The 18,040-nt window shown below is 42.6% G+C and overlaps 1 protein-coding gene across 1 annotated transcript in view; it reads left to right on the top strand.

The window, feature by feature from the left end:
* Window positions 1-18,040, top strand: part of DOCK5 (dedicator of cytokinesis 5) — a 57,119-nt gene that overhangs the window by 8,389 nt on the left and 30,690 nt on the right. Inside the window, exons 4-22 of the mRNA XM_010024114.1 lie at window positions 122-218; window positions 3,549-3,697; window positions 4,513-4,648; window positions 4,792-4,949; window positions 5,643-5,724; window positions 6,491-6,620; window positions 7,310-7,379; window positions 8,848-8,930; window positions 9,560-9,685; window positions 10,198-10,322; window positions 10,675-10,773; window positions 10,924-10,996; window positions 11,513-11,616; window positions 12,269-12,461; window positions 13,346-13,443; window positions 14,386-14,475; window positions 15,543-15,643; window positions 16,215-16,349; window positions 17,063-17,174. Of these exons, the coding sequence (XP_010022416.1) occupies window positions 122-218; window positions 3,549-3,697; window positions 4,513-4,648; window positions 4,792-4,949; window positions 5,643-5,724; window positions 6,491-6,620; window positions 7,310-7,379; window positions 8,848-8,930; window positions 9,560-9,685; window positions 10,198-10,322; window positions 10,675-10,773; window positions 10,924-10,996; window positions 11,513-11,616; window positions 12,269-12,461; window positions 13,346-13,443; window positions 14,386-14,475; window positions 15,543-15,643; window positions 16,215-16,349; window positions 17,063-17,174 (2,161 nt within the window). The remainder of the gene's footprint in view (window positions 1-121; window positions 219-3,548; window positions 3,698-4,512; window positions 4,649-4,791; window positions 4,950-5,642; window positions 5,725-6,490; window positions 6,621-7,309; window positions 7,380-8,847; window positions 8,931-9,559; window positions 9,686-10,197; window positions 10,323-10,674; window positions 10,774-10,923; window positions 10,997-11,512; window positions 11,617-12,268; window positions 12,462-13,345; window positions 13,444-14,385; window positions 14,476-15,542; window positions 15,644-16,214; window positions 16,350-17,062; window positions 17,175-18,040) is intronic.

The following is an 18,040-nucleotide window of genomic DNA, read 5'->3' as shown; positions in this document are numbered from 1 at the left end:
GTGTGAACTGTGTGAATATCCTCTGAAACTCCATTTACATACTTCTCCAAAAGGATGTTTTACTGCTAAGTTTTAATCCCAAGTGCAGCACCTTTTTTCTGTTTTCTTCTTTTTTATGCAGACAACATGAGACAGTGATTCCAAGTGAATTGCCCCTTGGACAAGAACTCACTTCTACCCTGAGGGAGTGGGCAGTTATCTGGCACAAGTTATATGTGGTAAGTTTTCTTTAGTAGCTGGTATTTTATTACATGACTTTGGATGAGATGAGACTGGGCTCTTTGCAGGGTGCTTGAAGCCTTTGGAATAGAACATTATGCAGACTTGTAAAACTATCAGTATTGCCAAATTGGTTTTAAGAGGCTAAAAATGTTCTACTTCAACCCATGTACTTGCATAACTGTGTGATGACACAGCACTGATGAAGCACTGATTGGCACAAGTCATACTGGTCGTCGTGTCAGGTGGTTGGGGCTCTGTGTGTGTCACAGCTCACTAGGAAAAGAAAGGTTCCTGCTTTGTTGTGTGTCTGTCCTGATGAGGGCAAGGTACCTGATGTTCCTTTAACAGAACCTTTAGCAAGTATGGACTCTGCTTTTCTAGAAGTATTGTAGGTACGTAACAGAATGGTTGATCCTCACCCCAGCGTGCCTGCAGCTCACATAGGCAACATGGACAAAGGATGGGAAGAGAATTAGGGCCATGTGTGGAGGGCAAAGTCACAAGAACATACTTAGTTCTCAGTAGGGCAGCAGAGACACCTCTTGTCTACTAAATCTGAGCCTGACCATATGACAGTCACCTCAAAAAAATCAGAAGCCAAGGTTGTTACCCATAGAATGGGTGGTTTTGCTGAGGTAGGTGCATTCTTGGTCAAAGAAACACAACTGGAGTTCACAATGAACTGCCTCTTTTGAAAGTGATTATTAAGGCATATTAAAGAGAATCAAACTTGGGTTTTCCTGGGATAGTAGTGGGTTCAGCCCACGTAGTGTGTGCTCTGAGACTTCCATTAAGATGAGGGGATGGGTTTAAATTATCTCTAACTGTTCAGTTTACCCAGAGCAAGCTTTCCTATTGAAAAATTCACCAGGCCACAAGTACAGTTTGTGTGCCACGAAACCACAAGAATTTATTCCACCCTCTTAATTTAATGAGAAGCTGTATGCGAGGGTATTATTGTGTGAAAAGAGAGGTTTGTGCCTGGCTTTTCTTTTTTCCTCAGTAACTTCAGCATTCTTCCCTCAGAATCTATTAAGAGCAAAAATCTTTAATGGTCCTGTGCTTAACCGATGTCTTAAAATAGCCTTGGAAAATGTTGTGGTTTGGAATGGATTTGAGTTTATTTTCCTTTCCCCGCAGTATGTATAAAAAGAAAAGAGGAATAAAAAAGGCTAAAGGAGGAAGGAGGTATTTGAGGAGAAGGAAACATGGTTGATTTTTTTCTCTTTGGCAGCATTTCACTTCTTCATTTCACAACCCACTTCTAACACCAGTGGGTATTATCTCCACTGCAAAACAGATGTAAGAATGGGTGAGAGTTTTTAACTTCGTGTAGTTCACAGGAGCCAGGTAATGTAAATAGCTGGAGAGATAATTGAGCTTTAGCCAGCTGTCATGCTGAGGTCTGCTCTGTGTTTCCCTGGGAGCTAACACAGGTTGCCTTCTCTTTGTCATTATTTTTATGCAAGTTAAGAACATGCTTTTTTTCTCTGTTTACTAAATATGTCTCTAACATCTTCCCCATAGGAAGTAAAAGACTCATCTTGCCCCTGTCAGCCCCTTGGCCCAAATCAAAGGAAGATGGCTATTTATAACTCCCTTTAGATTTGTGTTCTCAGGGGGCAAATTAGGAGTAGTTGGTATCATTCCTGTTCTTTGCAGAGAGCAGAGTGGGGAAACAATTGAACTGAGCCTCTCTCTCTGGCTGTGTGGGAGCAGTCGGGGTTCATGGTTAAACATTAACAGCCTTGCTGCAGCGAAGTGACACTAGTCAGCTGCTGCCTGAAGCATTGGCCTGTTGCTGCTGGCTGTTGGGTGTGATGTAGTCAAAAACCTCTCGAGGGTCATTTTGGAGCTGCATAACTATAAACATTAAAGTTTAATGTCCTTTGATTTGTGGCACCTCCCTCTGAACATGAGCTGCACTTGGCACTCAGTGCAAGTCAGAATCATCCCAGTAGCTGGCTCACTGTGTGCTGGTAAAGGCTGGGTTCTCTTTTGAGTGGTATAAATGATTTAGCTGACACTTCTAAAGGCTTAATTGCTTATCTAAGTGCATACAAATATGGTAGGTTACCAGATAGCCATCCACATTTTAATTATGGCATCAGCCTTGAAGCCTGAAACTATAGGAAAGAGGTGGTGAGTGTGACTGATTTCATTAGGGTGGAACCAATAAATAGCATGAGAAGTATTTCCAGGAATTAAAGATGATAGCAATTGAAATGGCAGGAGAAAACTCTTCACGAAGCAGGTTTTGGTGTCCTTTTCAGTCAGTGCTTTCTAATTACAGGTGCTGCATTTATACCAAAAGATGGAAATGCAGTGGCTGATGACTGCAGCAAACAGGGGCGAATACCTGGGTAGACTGGGGAGGTGGTGCCTGGGAATCCAGTCCTGTGAACTTCTTGTTCCATTTTTGGACAATCTCTGGCATGGTGGATGCTGAGCAACTGCTGCTGGGGTAGTGCTTAAAAGCATGGGATGAGTCAAGACTGATTCATTCAGTTCTGTACAAATGCAATCACAAATGAGTGTAAGGTGGTATTCAGCCTTATACACTGATAGAGACTAGCCAGAGAGATTATTGGGTTCCTACAGAGCTGCTTTGATTGCCATGAAACTCTTGTCTGCAGATCACACGTGGACACAGTGAGCCAAGTGTGAGTTCCCAGCGGGGGTAGAATATGAGCCCTGAAATAGAAGGTGTGTAGAGGCAGGGAAGCAGTGGTATCCCAGACACTGCTGCTACTGCTTTTATTAATGTGATGTGATGGGACAGGATGAGAGCAGGCAGCCATGGAAACAGGGGAGGAGCAGGCATGAGAAAAATCCAATGTGGGTTTCAGTGTTGGCCATCTATGGTTAATATTTGTGTGTTGGTATCACCTTTAGAGTTGTAAAAGCAAATAAAGTTTTTGCCTCAGAGTCTTACAACTAAATAGACAACAAGAATTGGAAACAGACTTAAAAACGGTTTGCTGAATGTCACACGTTCTGGGAGAAGCAGAGGTGGGGAGAAAGGGCCTTTCCTGTCTCAGTCAGCTAGAACACAGTTGCAGTCATTTAGCATCATCTCTCCATCCTGTATATCGAAACCATGCATCAGAGCAGCTTTGAAATCTATTTTTGTCTATGAAGTTTGTCTGAAATAATGTCCTGAGGAAATGGTGAAGTACTTGTTCCATGGCTCTAATCTTGTAGTGTTGTAGGGTGCCAGTTTCTCAGATAGTTTGTTCAATACAACTTGTTTGATAGATTCAACTGAGCACTTTTGGAAGGATCTCTGAGCACATTGTTTAAAACTGTCCCTTTTTGTCATGTAGACTAACAAGACAACACAGTTCCGGCATGTTCAGCAAATGACTTACAGCCTGATAGAGTGGAGGTCACAGATACTGTCTGGGACCCTCCCCAAAGATGAGCTCGCTGAGCTCAAGAAGAAAGTCACTGCTAAGATTGACTACGGCAACAGGTAAACTCCAGACTGTGTCGAGGGGAGGGGAGAATCCAAATCCCAGCAAAGGATCTAGCTGGCTACTAATGGAAAATAATGGAAATGGCCACGAGGCGAGCACTGAATTAAGTGTCCATTGGAAAGGGGACAATTAGAGCTTCCAGTTCCCATCTCAATGTAACTAGCCTGGCAGGTGGGCTTGTGGCAGTTGGTGTTCATATGCCAGCAATCTCTTTGACTTGGCAGGAGACCTTTTCTGCCTTCGTTCTGCATTACTGCTGGCACATGATGGTGCTTCCCATAGAGCACAGTTTGTGCCTGGCTGGCAAGAGCTGGGATTTGGATGCTGGTGATGAAGTAAACTGCTTTCTCAGCAGCTGAGTAATACCATTCTAGAGGCCACCCAAACTCCACCTTTCATTAGTTTGGAGAGAACAGGGATTGTCTCCAGAACTCATTTATCTACCTGTCAGACTTGGTTCAGGTCAAATAAGTCAATTAACAAGAAAGCTTATGGTAAAGAATAACAATCAGCCATCGTCTATAAGCTCGATAGGTACACATAGTGTTTTGTTAAAAAAAACAACCTTTAAGCAAGAACAAAGGAGATGTCATCTTAAAATTAAGTTACCTGATGAATTATTTTTCCCTGTAATGGGAAAATGGAGGATAACTGTTTCGAGGCAGGAAAACCAGCAATGTGATTGTTGCATGAATGGAGCTGGTTTGCACTGGTGCAGTCCACAGATGGAGCTGTGGCTTGTGCTCTTTCAGTCACCTCTGCTTCTTAAATACTGTAATTTCTTTTGTCTTCTGACTTGCATGTTGTTCAGGATCCTGGGCTTGGACCTGGTTGTACGAGATGACAATGGGAACATCTTGGACCCAGATGAAACCAGCACAATCTCTCTCTTCAAGGCCCATGAAACTGCATCCAAGAGGATCGATGAAAGGATCCAGGAAGAGAAGGTACATCTCTTGTCATTGGCTTTGTCCTCTTCAACCAACTAGTACCCACTGTATTTTTATATTCCTCTTAAGGAAATTGTGCTCCTTTGGCAGCAGATCTGAATTCTTCTTGTTTTTAATGGAAGTGCTCTCCTTCTTTGCAGTCCCTGCAACAGAATTTGGACCTCCGAGGGCAGCCAATATTCAACACGACACATACATACAGCCTGTATGTAAACTTCAAGAACTTTGTCTGCAATATTGGAGAAGATGCAGAGCTGTTAATGAGCCTCTATGATCCTGATCTCTCCAAATTCATCAGGTGGGGGTTTCTGTAGATGCAGAAGTAATTTAGGCATCACGGGGGTCATTCTGAGGAAGCCAGTAGAGGTTAGAAAGGAAGATCCAGCAGATCCTTTTTTCCAGTTCTGTTGGTTACTGCCCCAGTGATTTGGAAAGGGGGTTATTTAATTTCAGATGAGATTTTGGAGAAGTCAAGGTTCTGAGCCCATGCACTTTTAAAACAGGGCATTTTGGGGATGTTTAGTCAAAATCCCAGATTGTCTTTTTATGTTCTTAATTTTCCCTACTGTTGTCACTAGACTTGATACATTTGATTAGCTGCTTGCAGTTGAATCATGTATATGCATGATGTTTGCTGTCCAGTCAGTGCAAGTTCACACCTAAGAGCTGGGCATCCTTTACCAGTAGGGGAGGATAGGAAGAACTTTATCAAGGAGGCATGTGTGTGTCAGGCACACTCTGTCTCCATCATTGGAGTTATCAGGTTGGACATGAAGTCAGAGTTCTGTAGGGAGATAGCTGAGAATTCTCACTCACATCCTGCTTGCCTTCTGCCTTCACTGAAATGAGTCACTTCAGAACCACTCTGAGGTAGAAGATTTTTTGGTAGAAATTTTCAGATACTCCTAAGAGATCCAAATGCCTTTGAGCTTTTGCCAGGAAATGGGAATTTCAGGTGTTGATTGATTTAACTTTCTTCCTTTATTTGCAGTGAAAATTACCTGGTTCGTTGGGGCAGTAATGGGATGCCTAAAGAAATTGAGAAACTAAATAACCTTCAAGCAGTCTTTACTGTAAGTTGCTGTATTTACACCCTGGAGATTCTTCCCCATGCTGCAGACATCTGAGTTTTGGGTTCTTTCCCTCTCCCTTCTTCCCATGGAGAAAGGAGGGGTCACATGCAGCATTTTGGGGTGTTCCCATGGACACATGGGATGTTATAGGCGGCCTCAGAGAAATGCTGAAACGTTTTGGGGTTTTTATGTATGTCCAAAGCAGTAGTAAAGGTGTATTATTTTGCACAGTACTGTCAGTGAGTGTTGCTCACCCATGCGTTGCTGGAAATCCTATTAGGCACTTCTCTGTTGGAGCCTAACTGCAGTGAAGATCTAGGCTTGAGATCACAGTTGTTTAGTTTTCAGTTCATTGCTTTGCTGATCCTTTTCTGTGTTGGAGTTTGTTATTTGCAACAAGATGTTAATGGAAGAATTGTACATGAATGGAGGAACTTCTGACAAGTAGCAAAGGTGGCACAAACTAACTGCCTGGTCATCAGGATCTAATAGTTTTGCAATTAACATCATTTACTCTCCTTCTAGTACTGCTGCTGGGGTGTGTTATCAGAGAGGAATGAGATGGTTAGAAATTGCTGTGTGAAATTTCCAGTGTTCTGTTGTTTTCTCCCCTGGGGCTCAAAGGGAACAGGTTTTACTTGTAAAAACCCAATAGATTTCTTTCTATATGTGTGTACAGTCTAACAAAAGCCATCGTACTCCCTCTGTCTTCTTCTCTTCCACTGCTGAAGCAGACTGATGTAACTGGATTATAAATGATTTCTAGGATTTAAGCAGTTCTGACTTGATCAGACCGAAGATCAGCTTGGTGTGCCAGATTGTGAGGGTGGGGCACATGGAGCTGAAAGATGGGAAGAAACATACCTGTGGACTCCGGAGGCCCTTTGGTGTGGCAGGTATGACACATTCCATCCATGGAGAAAAGAGCATGGGCAAAGGGCTCACAACTGGGAAGTGTGTGCTGTGTGTCAGCAAAGCCTGCTAACCTCTTAGTGTCAGCGTCTCTGGCTTCCAGTGGAGATGCTGATGCTGAGCTGGATGTAGTGTCCCTTTGAGACCTTTTAATGAACGTTGTGTATGAGATGAAATCCTGTTCCTGTTCTCTTCAGTCACTCCCCAGAAAGATAACACACTGCCATCAGCACAGTAGACTTTTTCAGATCTTTATCAAGGAGGGATTTGCTCCTCAGGACTAATGGGATAAAGCTGAAGGTTTTAAAGGAGCCTTGGTGAATGAGACATCCAGTTCCTGTTCAATTCCTGTGATACCTTGTGAAGAGACCTGCTTGAAATTTGTGGTGGAAAACAGTATAATCAGCGTTTGAAATCTAAGTGTAATTTCTTTGCCTTGAAATGCCCGAGTCCCACCAGGTTTTTATCAGAGAGTGTGTTCACATTCACTGCCACAGGCTGACTTACACATCAGTGGAAAGGTGCCTTTTAAAGAGTTGAGATGAGAGTGGTGCTGTCATGAGTGGCATTGGCCCAAAATAAGCAATTCTTGTTTCCAGGCTCATAGCAGAAAGCTCTCTCTGTATTCTTTAGCAACTTGGCAAAACTATGTGATGAACTTGTGTCGTTGCAGTGATGGACATAACTGATATCATACATGGAAAGGTGGATGATGAGGAAAAGCAACATTTTATTCCATTTCAGCAGTAAGTACTGGACTTCAGAGTTCATCACATATCTGGCTTATTTACAGCAGTTGTCCTTTGGAGAAGGACAAATTTGTCTGGGAGCCTGGCAGTGTACCAAGGGCTCTACAAATAGATTAGCTTACAGCAATAGTCAGCTCTTTGAAGGAAAAGGTTTTTGTCAGCCCTCTGAAGCCTTTGTTTCCCTTGGTTTGCATGTCTGTTTAGTAGGAGAAATTGCTTAGGGAGTTGTGGCAATGCAGCTGTAATTGCTAGGTACCCCTATCATCTGTGGAAAGGAAGAAGAGCACAAAGGAATGTTGTGGGGGCTTGAGAGGTAAGATTTTCAGAAACACTTGAGCTTGGAGACCACAACTCCTCCTTGTCACTGTTGTGCTGTACCCCCTGTGTTGTCTGGCTCTTGACTTTCAGATTACCTTCTAAGGTTGAGGCAGAGGGTTGTTTTGGTTTTATCCTGACCCTTTCAGGGCCTGAAAGGCTGCAAAGAAGGATGTGTTTTCCTTTGCAGAATAATGTTAGTCTGCCACCTTCCCTCCCCGCTTCCATTATTCTTTAGTTCTAATGAGGCTGAGTTTAGATCCAAATCTGGACACCTCTGCAATGATGGGGAGCCTGTGGAGACATCGTTTTGTATATACTTTGGTTTGTTATTCTGCCCCATCCATGACAGTGTTCCAAGGCCAGGTTGGACAGGACACAGAGCAACCTCTGTGGACAAGTGGAAGGTGTCCTTGCCCATGGCAGGGGGTTGGAACTGGATGAGCTGTAAGGTCCCTTCCAACACAAACCAGTCTGTAATTCTATGATTATTGGTGCTGTTGGTACAGGAGTGAAGTCAGGTTCAAGATCCAAAGCTCAGGGGACATGTTTGTGATTAGGGATAGGTTCATCACTGGTGTGATCTTACAGCAGTTGTTACTTGTATTAATTTACCACTAGTTAATGTGTGTAGTCTCTTAGGGACATCTCTGAGCACACCTGAAGGCAGGGCTCAGCTCATGTGCTGGCAGTGCAAGGCTGTATGTGTTGAGCTGCTCCCGTGTGAGGCCCGCAGCTGGATTTGCTCTCACAGGTCTGCAAGGTCTGTGGATGGAAAACAAGAGCTGTGGAGCTGGCTGGGTTTATGCTTGTCCTGAAGGCTGCTATATACAAATGTAGTCACTAAGTCTATAGGTCAGTGTTACTTATCCTAAGCCTGAGCTAGCACTGTGGTGTGTTTCCTAGTTAGAGAGTTTAAACATGTTTCCATTGGGTTTGTGCAGGTGAAGAAGGAAAAAAATTCCCATGGAATCCTTTAAAAGTAAATGTCTTTGGAAAACAGGCAGTGTTGGCCAGCCCTGTCATGCAGAGCACATGTTTGCTGTTAGTCTGTCTGCTTCCTGGTCCCTCTTGTTGTTCTTCTCAGGATTGCCATGGAAACATACATCAGACAGCGACAGCTCATCATGTCCCCACTGATAACTTCCCATGTGATCGGAGAAAACGAGCCTCTCACTTCTGTCTTCAACAAAGTCATTGCTGCAAAGGAAGTGAATCACAAAGGGCAAGGTATGGGTGAGAAGCTAATGTAAAAACCTGGTGCAGGGAAGGGTTCCCCTGGCTTACAGAGGAAAATAAATGGCTTGTTAAAGTCCAGAACTCGGGAGTTTGCTCCCTTCCCTGAGCCAAACGGATGGTCTTTGTAATGTCTGTGAAGGATCCCTGCCCATGGCAGGGGGTTGGAACTAGATGATCTTAAGGTCCTTTCCAACCCAAACCATTCTATGATTCTGTGGTCTGTTCTGACTTGTGTGAAGCTTCTCTTGCTGATGATTTATTTGCTACTAATTCAGTACTTCTAAGATAAAACTGTTTATATGGACATAAGATGTTTTTAAGTGAACATGGCTCTGGTTTAAGGTGCATTATTCAGGGTTCTTCTGCTGGGCTTTACTCAAATACACTAGCAGATTCAGCTCAGAAAGTAGGTATTTTATGTCAGAGGATCTTCTTGCCCAGTAATTGGTCTTATTCAACTTTAGGAACTAGAGAAGTGAGCAAGTGAGAACCAGCTTGGGATATTTAAGGCATTCTTGCATGGAGATCACATGAAGCAAGTTTTCTGTTAAGCATAAGCTTAAATGTCATGTTTTTATACTCTATTTTTCAGTAAACAAGCATTGCCTTTCTTTTCTCAGGTCTTTGGGTCTCCCTGAAGCTGCTTCCTGGTGATCTAGCACAGGTTCAAAAGGATTTTTCCCACCTTGTAGACAGATCGACTGCTGTGGCTCGCAAAATGGGATTCCCTGAGATAATCCTTCCTGGTAAGGCCCATGTGCCTCTCCACTTCCATGGGGTGAAAGAGCCAATTTCTGCTATGAACAGACTTATTTTAAAGCTGTCTGAAAACTTGTGTTCATTTTGCTTAAAACTTCCAGCTGATCTTTTATTTCTATCACAGAAGTGAAAACATCAGCTTCCTTTTTATATTGAAAACTAATAGTGTGTACACTTCGGGGAAGCAAACCTCTCTTTAGTCAGAGAGACATTTTTGTTGCATATAGGTTTGACCCTGCTTTATTCAATCCATTCAAAGGGGATTTAGCCCTGTAGAGCTCATTACATTGCAAAGAAGTTACACAGACAGAGGTTTATCAAAAGGAGAATGGTTCATTTGGAAAGATTTAGTATAATTTGAGATGGAGATGAAATGATAGGATGTTGGGGGTGGTTAAAGGCTCAGTAAAGGCTGAGAAGAAGGTAAGGGTAACATTGTTAATATTAACCCATAAAACTGTATGAGAAAACCCAGCTTATTAAGGGCTATGAATTTTAGGTGATGTTCGAAACGATATCTACGTCACCCTGATACAGGGGGAGTTTGACAAAGGGAAGAAGAAGACTCCCAAGAACGTAGAAGTCACCATGTCTGTGCATGATGAAGATGGAAATCTCCAAGAGGTAGGAGGAGGTTACAAGGCTGCTGTCTTTGCTAGATATTAGTTCCAGTCCATGGGATCTTATTTATCACATGTGTGCAAGAAGTGTCTGATACTGAACAAGAAAGATTATAGGTGATCTCAGTGACCCAATGTCTTGCTAATTTGATTTTTTTTTAATCAATGAGTTGTGAGCAGATCTTTAGAGATTCTGTAAAACTTCCCAGGAGTTGACATGCATTGAGCTCCCTTGACTGGAAAGCACACGCTTGAGTACCTCTGGCAGTTGTATGCTTGAGTAACCAAGATACTTCTTGCTTTCACTCAAGACCTTACCTCTTCTTTCCCCCCTACCCTTGTCTTTTTGTCCAAAGAAAGCTATCCATCCTGGTGCTGGTTATGAAGGTGTCTCTGAATACAAGTCTGTTGTTTATTATCAAGTCAAGCAACCTTGCTGGTATGAAACTGTGAAGGTAGGAGCATGGAATTTACAGCCTTGCTTCCTTCGTGTAGAAAGGGAACTAGTTTAAAACCAGTAGCTACATCAGCAGCAGAATGTCCTTTCAATTGACTGGAGATAGAGAATGCTGGTGCTGCATTTTTCCCTGTGTTACCATGTGCAGGTGTCCATTGCAATAGAAGAAGTCAGTCGTTGCCATTTAAGATTCACTTTCCGTCATCGGTCGTCACAGGAATGTAAGTACCAGAAGATCTGCAGGAGTCCTGTCCTCTTCCTGCTCTCACTGCGTACCCACCAAAGCTGTAGCACTGGCATTTCTGCCTCTTCACAGTGTTGTGGATTTTCTTGCAAGCAGCCTTTAAAACAGGTTTGGTGCTGGTTTTGTTCTAAAACTGAAATGAGATGGGGAGGAACATTTAGCCCCCTTGAAAGGCAGTTGTCAGTGTTCATTGCTGCTTTGGCTTCTGTGTGTGTGGTGTTGGTTTTAATCGGTTTCAAAATGCAGTGCAAGCCTGGTGGGCTTCTGGTGATCTTCCTCTAAGAGGATTTCTCATTAGGGTAATGAAAGGCAATGAGAAAGAGCCCTGAAACAAGATCAGCAGTGTAAGACACAGAGTTTGCTAGCTCCTTTGTGTTACTGTGTGATGCTGTTAAGTAAAGAAGATGCTGCATGTAGTTAAGAGAGCTGCATTATGGCTAGTGTGGGCATAAATAAGACAATTCCTAATAAAGCTTTTCCCTTCTGTTTGCAGCTAGGGATAAGTCTGAGAGAGCTTTTGGCCTGAGCTTTGTGAAGTTGATGAATGCAGATGGAACAACACTGCAAGATGGCAAACACAATTTGATTGTTTATAAGGTAGCTTGGGCATTTGCAGTCTTCACTTTTGTTTGACTAATCAAAACAACTCTCTTGGCTGACTTTTTTCCTACCAATGTAAATATCAGCATTGCAGAGATCTTAAATAACTTTCCTTTGATAATAAAATGGTAGATACCATTTTTGTTTTAGTAAGTCAGCCTCAGCTCTGCTTTCACTGACGGGTTTTCTGACTCCACAGATCTTGTCTGAGTTTCTGACTTCACACATCACTGTATGTATCTGAACAGAGCATTTTTCCTCTAACATCATTCACCTCGACAGTGTGCAGCAAACAGGCAAGGTGAACACCTGCTTTGGAGGATCAGTGTGTGATGAGAAGAGAGACCTGGTGCCTTGAATCACAATAAGAGGAAAAAGTTAATTCATTGCAGTAGAAAGTGAGGGGGGCAGGAACCCTCCTAAACTTTGTGGCTGAGCTCTGAAAAGAGCTGAGTTCAATGGCAGAGACAACTTCTCTTCCCTAAAGTTAGAGGCCCAGATAATGTGAATAAACAACTCTAGCCAGGAAAAGGTGTTTAAAGCCCTCTCTGGCTGTGTTGAAGTGTGTCTGCAGATGAGAACTGCAAGAGTTCAGATGAGGCGTGCTCAGTGTGAGATAACCCTTGGCTTTGCTGTGTTCAACCAACAGGGTGATAACAAGAAAATGGAAGATGCTAAATGCTACTTAACTCTTCCTTGTACCAAAACGGAGATGGAGGAGAAGGAGACCCCCTCGGGGAAGAATCTGCACCATCTAACCAATTTCACACCCACTAAAGATAGTACAAAGGACAGCTTCCAGATTGCCACTTTGATCTGCTCCACCAAACTTACCCAGAATGGTAAGTCTTGCATGAGCAGCTGAGCTGTATCATGCTGGATATTTGAAGTAAAGAGGGTGCTTGCTTTATGCAGTTGGCTTTAATCTTGCTGTTCCATGTGTGAATGGAATCATGCTGCCAGTACAAGCTGATGTTACACAGCCACTAGAAACCATGTCACATGAATATTTTATCCTAATATTACCAATGTTAAATTGAACAGGTCTGTTGGTATATGTAGTTCACCAAGCATGTTTGCACCTAGAGGGCAGAACGTAACCTCTGTTTCTGAACGTGGCATTCTTTATCAAGGCTGTTAAGCTTCATGTGTATTCTTACATTTGAAGGCAGCAAATTAATTTAGTTTCAGGACAGAAGGTATGTACATACTTCATTAACATGGAAGATGTGTGAAACCTGCTAGATTCCTTTGAAAGCCTCCATTGTAATTTGTAACTAAACTTGAGGTCCTGGGGTTTTCCAAACCTGTGATAAACAGCTCTGCAGCTTAATGTCATTTATACAAGAGGTTTCAATTTTAACTTTAAGAACCATCTCCAGGAGGCTGCTCTAAAGTAAACACAAGCACTACTAAGAAAGTCATGCACTCCAATAAAATTCCTAGCTTGAAATGCTTTCTCTTTGAGTGCACAAGAAGCCTGCAAAATTGTCCACTGAATGCCTTGTGTTATCAAATTACACCAAGGTTTCCATTCCTAGCAAAACCTAACTTTCTTGCCAAGACAAAAGAACCATCTCAAGGTAATTGTCTACACATCAGTGTGACTTTTCCTTGTAAGCTGATTCTAAAAATAACCTCTGGTCCTTGTTCTGTGGTGTTCTGCAGCCATGAAGTCAGCTGTGATGTTATAATCTGTCTAATTGCTGATGTTCTGTCTTGCTAGTTGACCTGCTGGGTTTGTTGAACTGGCGTTCTAACTCCCAGAACATAGCTCACAACCTAAGGAAGCTAATGGAGGTGGAAGGAGGAGAAATTGTAAAGGTATGCAGAGAGAGTTGAGTCTCCTTTTGTGCAAACACTTAAGTACATGCTTGATGTGCACCTTGAAGGGTTGTAATTGTGCTGTACTCAAAAGCTTTCGTATAGGCAGGGAGAACCCTTCTAGCTGCTGAGCAATAGGACAGAAGTTGTACTTTGCCCCAAGAGCTTTCATTAGTGGAATTCACCAGAATTACACAAGTTAAATGTTACCAGGATCAGAGTGATAGTGGTGACTTTATTTTCCCCTGTATCCTTACAGAATACAAGCTACATTCAAAGTCTTAACTTTTCATTTTCTGTAGTGGCTCTGGGCCTCCTTTGTGAATAGGGACTAGCTGTGGATCTAGGAAAAGAACACAGAGAAGGCCCAAAGAGCTTATAGTCAGAGCACTGTAGGGAATAGACCTGAAATGTGGAGAAACACCACAGAAAATAGTCTGCTGAAGGATCTAGGAGGTAAAGCTTCCTGTGCTTCCAAGTGTGGATCTCATGGGATTATGCAGGGTCATGGTTTTTCTTAGCTGCTGAACAGCTAAAGTAAATGCTGTGACACTGCAAACCACTCTTTATGTACAGTGTCATGCCTTAGCACGGTGTATTGTGGTTGATTTGGCCCACTGCAAGCTTAAACTACAGAGAAAGAATTAAGTGTGTGCAGTAGGTCTCTTGCTAGATGAAGAGGCAATGGAACAGAAAAATGGGGCCCTTCAGAGCTGGTAAGAAAAGGTCCTGCTTGCTGTAGTGAGAGAGCATAGTGTGATGATCATGACAAGCATGTGAATGAACACAGGACTAGGATCCCTTTTTCATTGTTCTTTCATGGACAGCTTTTACAGATGAGCTGAGCTGGGCTGGAAGGGGGGAAAATTATCCAAAAGAGTAGGTTTTTGTGCAGGATTCTTGTTGTCTTTTCCTACCCTTTTACTATTTTTTTCCCTCTAGTTTTTGCAAGACACCCTCGATGCACTTTTCAACATCATGATGGAAATGTCAGAGAATGAAACCTATGACTTCCTTGTGTTTGATGCACTGGTGAGTGAGTCTTTCGTGTATTTAGAGTACTTGTTTTTCAGCCACATTTTCAGGCTATTCCTGGTGCTTCCTTCAGATGAGTTATTGGTAATTTGCTGCAAGAAATCAATTCTATTTATACCCTTCTTAAGGCATCCTAAGGACTGAGATATGCAGCGAGCTTTTTAGTAACCACAGTGAAAACAGGAATAAATGTTTACATAATTTATAGTAATTTCTTCAGATAACTTTTAAGTTATCTGCATTAAGGCAGTTTACAGCAAAGAAGAGCCTATTATCTATCTGAAGCCCCAGATGAAATGCTTAGGGTCATGATGGTGGAGGATTTGTGGCTGTGGTGGGAACCTCTACATCCTAAATCCTAGCCCAGGATTTAGGCAGTAGGGATGACTGTTCCTCCGAACCTTGATAGAAGGATTGTAATGACTGAGTAAAAGACTTCACAGCGGGGGTTCTATGTCTTTGGAGAGGCTCTGTAGTATGTGTGTGAAAATCACCAGCTTTGGTGCTCAGTAACAGAGCTGCTTCAGCTGATCAACAAACATGTACTTGACAGTTCAGGAAGAAAGATGAAGTTAGGTATATCCAGCTGACATTGGTCAGAGGAGCAAATACAGGGGGACAGAATGTCCTGGCTCTAATACATGTCACTGTAGTAAGAGGACTGAGTGTTTGCTATGATCATCCAAATCTCAAGTTCTAGCTTGGAAAGCATCACTTCTTAGTTTGAAAACCAGCCTTCAGCAGCTGTGTGCATAGCAGTTGTGACAGTGTTACCTAGACTGTGAGTAGTGCTGCTTCCTGTATCACTGCTGTAGCTTTGAGAAGTGGCTCCCTTTGAGTAGCTGCTATGACCTGCCTTCCCTTGGAGCAAGAGGCAGTCACACACACCACAGTAGTTAGTCACTATCAGAACATGAGTAACACTGCAGCATTAATGCTTTTAGGAAGACAAACAAAACCCATGACCCAGCAAAAGAAATGACACGCAACGAGAGCCTGAGTTCTGTTTGAGTGAGTTAGAGGTTGTGGCTCTGTACATCTGTTTCCTCTTGCATTTTTGGCAGGTATTTATTATTTCTTTGATTGGAGACATCAAGTTCCAGCATTTCAACCCTGTACTTGAAACTTACATTTACAAGCACTTCAGTGCAACCCTGGCATATGTGTAAGTATTGGTAACCACAAGCCCACAGGCTGTCATTCAGACACTGATGGTTTCAGTAAACTACGCTGTTGTGATGAAGGCAGCATTGACCAGACAAGAGTGTTCCACCCTCTTCTCTGCTTTCACGAGAGAAGGAAACTCTGTAATTACTCTTTTTACCCTGTAAGAAGTTTCTGTTGTGGAATTCCTTTTATCTGTGAGGAAAAACTATGGCTATGGTGGAAAATCCTGTCCCAAACTCTGTGAATCGGACTTTCTTTTGACCTGTGTGTCTGTGATGTAAAAGCATCCTCATGTTTTTCAGCTTGATTTCCTATTGAAACAAGTTTAATGCAGTCAGTTTGTGTACATCTCTCCCTCAAAACTTTTGTGTGCTTTGGTCTAGTATCGCTGCTAAAAGATCTGGCATCCCATGAAGCCAAAGATTTTGGAAGGAAATAGTCTATGAAGAGGAACCCTTGTCTGCTATTGAGTTATTAAATTCTGGTTCCTCTCTGGAATAAGGAAGCTGGACTTCCACAGAGACCTAACTGTGCCTATATTAGTTCTCCTTTTTCTTTTATTTCCAAAGGAAACTCACCAAAGTACTGAACTGTTACGTGGGAAATGCTGATGACTCCAGCAAGACAGAACTGCTGTTTGCTGCTCTGAAAGCCTTGAAGTACCTGTTCCGATTCATTGTTCAGTCCCGAATATTGTACCTGAGGTGAGAGCAAGGTCATTGCCATCCTTATGTCTCTTCTTGGAAGTCAGTGGAGTTGCTTCCAGTCAGCACCATTGGAGAGGACATTCTTCAGCATATCCTCTATCCTTGAATTAAGAGTATCTTTCTGCCCTTTGTCTGTAGTGGAGGAAGTGAGTTGATTAAGAGTGAAATACCTAATCTGAAGAGGAGATTCCTTCTAGTAGCGTGCTGTAAGCAGCATTTTGATAGTGCTCAAAAGGAACCCATTCTGTATTACATAATCAAAACATAGAATGAATTCCTCATTTTAAGAAACTTTGAGAAACAAATGCCCCACAGTTACATGAGAGGTGAGGATGACTCCGTGTCCAAGTAGGGCATGGTCAATGACGGTGGTTTTGCTATAGCTTCAAAACATGTTTTCAGATTTACAGTGAATGTTTGGAACCCTTTGCTCATGTTCATTTTGGCTCTTTTCTTCCATAAAGAATGAGCTACTTGAGTCTTGGAACCCAAGCAGAATGTGGTGCAATGCCAGTTTAAAAAGTGCAGCTTGTCCCTTACAACAGATTTCAGCAGCAAATCACTGCAGAATCCCTAATGCCAGTTTTACACTCATGTCTTTGTAGAAGGAGACTGCATTAAGATGTTGTTCCACAGGATGAAATCATATTTCAGCTACTATGACACTGTTGGCCTAGATTTATGTAAGTAGCCCTTTCTGTTCTTTGCAGGTTTTATGGGAAAAGTGAAGCTGGGGATGAATTTAATGATGCAATACGCAAGCTCTTCCTCTCCTTCAATGTCCTCATGGACCAGCCTTTAGAGGAGGCTGTCAAGATTAAGGTATGTATGATGTGCAGGGCGAGGGAAGAGCTTTTATTAACTGATGCAGTTGGGGGAGTGGGGCCAGAAGAAGGGACAAGCTTTGAGGCACATAAAACCCATTCAGGTGAGTCACACCCCACCTCTGACTGTCTGTTCTAATGAACTGTGTGTGGCAGGAAAGGAATATTTAAGCCCCAAAGTTTATCAAATAAAGATGAGAGCCATGGCTTTGCTGGAAACCCTTCAGCACCTGCTAGGCTGAAAGCTAACAGCCAGTGAAGATGTCATCTACTGCAGTGTGCAAGACACTTCAACCAGTAACACCACGCTTGAAGGTGATGGAGATAGAAATGTGAAACCAGTGCAAAAATCAATGATGCTGGGGATGAAAGTAATGAAAACACAAGTGGTTTCTAAATTTATTTTAGATTTTATCCCTGTTCATCTGGTGTCATCTGGATTGTGAGCCTTCTGTTTGTGCTCCGAGGAGGACAGCAGCCGTGCAATGAGGCTGCTAAATTGCTAAAGGCAATGAGGCCTTTAGATTGCATTACTTCAGTTCTTGTAGCCAACATGCTTTTCTCTGTTTGAAGGAAAGATTGATTCTAAACTTTTAATTGGCACTTGGGTAATCTAAAGTCCAACTTTGATTCTCAGGCAGTCACAGTATCTGCTGGCAGCAGCCATAGAACAAAGACCTTTCATTGCTGTTGCACCTAGTTGTCTGGATGCTACGTTTATGGAAGCCATACTACTACCTACGTAACTTATTACTGTGGGTGTGGACATACTAAAGTGCACAGAACACTGAGTCAGTTTAACTGAGTAGTGCTTTTCCTATCAGGCTGTAGGGAGCTTAATCCCTGAACTGCAGGATGTTTGCA

This window comes from Nestor notabilis, unplaced genomic scaffold (genome assembly GCF_000696875.1).
Source record: "Nestor notabilis isolate BGI_N333 unplaced genomic scaffold, ASM69687v1 scaffold19131, whole genome shotgun sequence".
Taxonomy (NCBI): domain Eukaryota; kingdom Metazoa; phylum Chordata; class Aves; order Psittaciformes; family Psittacidae; genus Nestor; species Nestor notabilis.
This window is presented reverse-complemented; position numbering and strand designations above follow the sequence as displayed.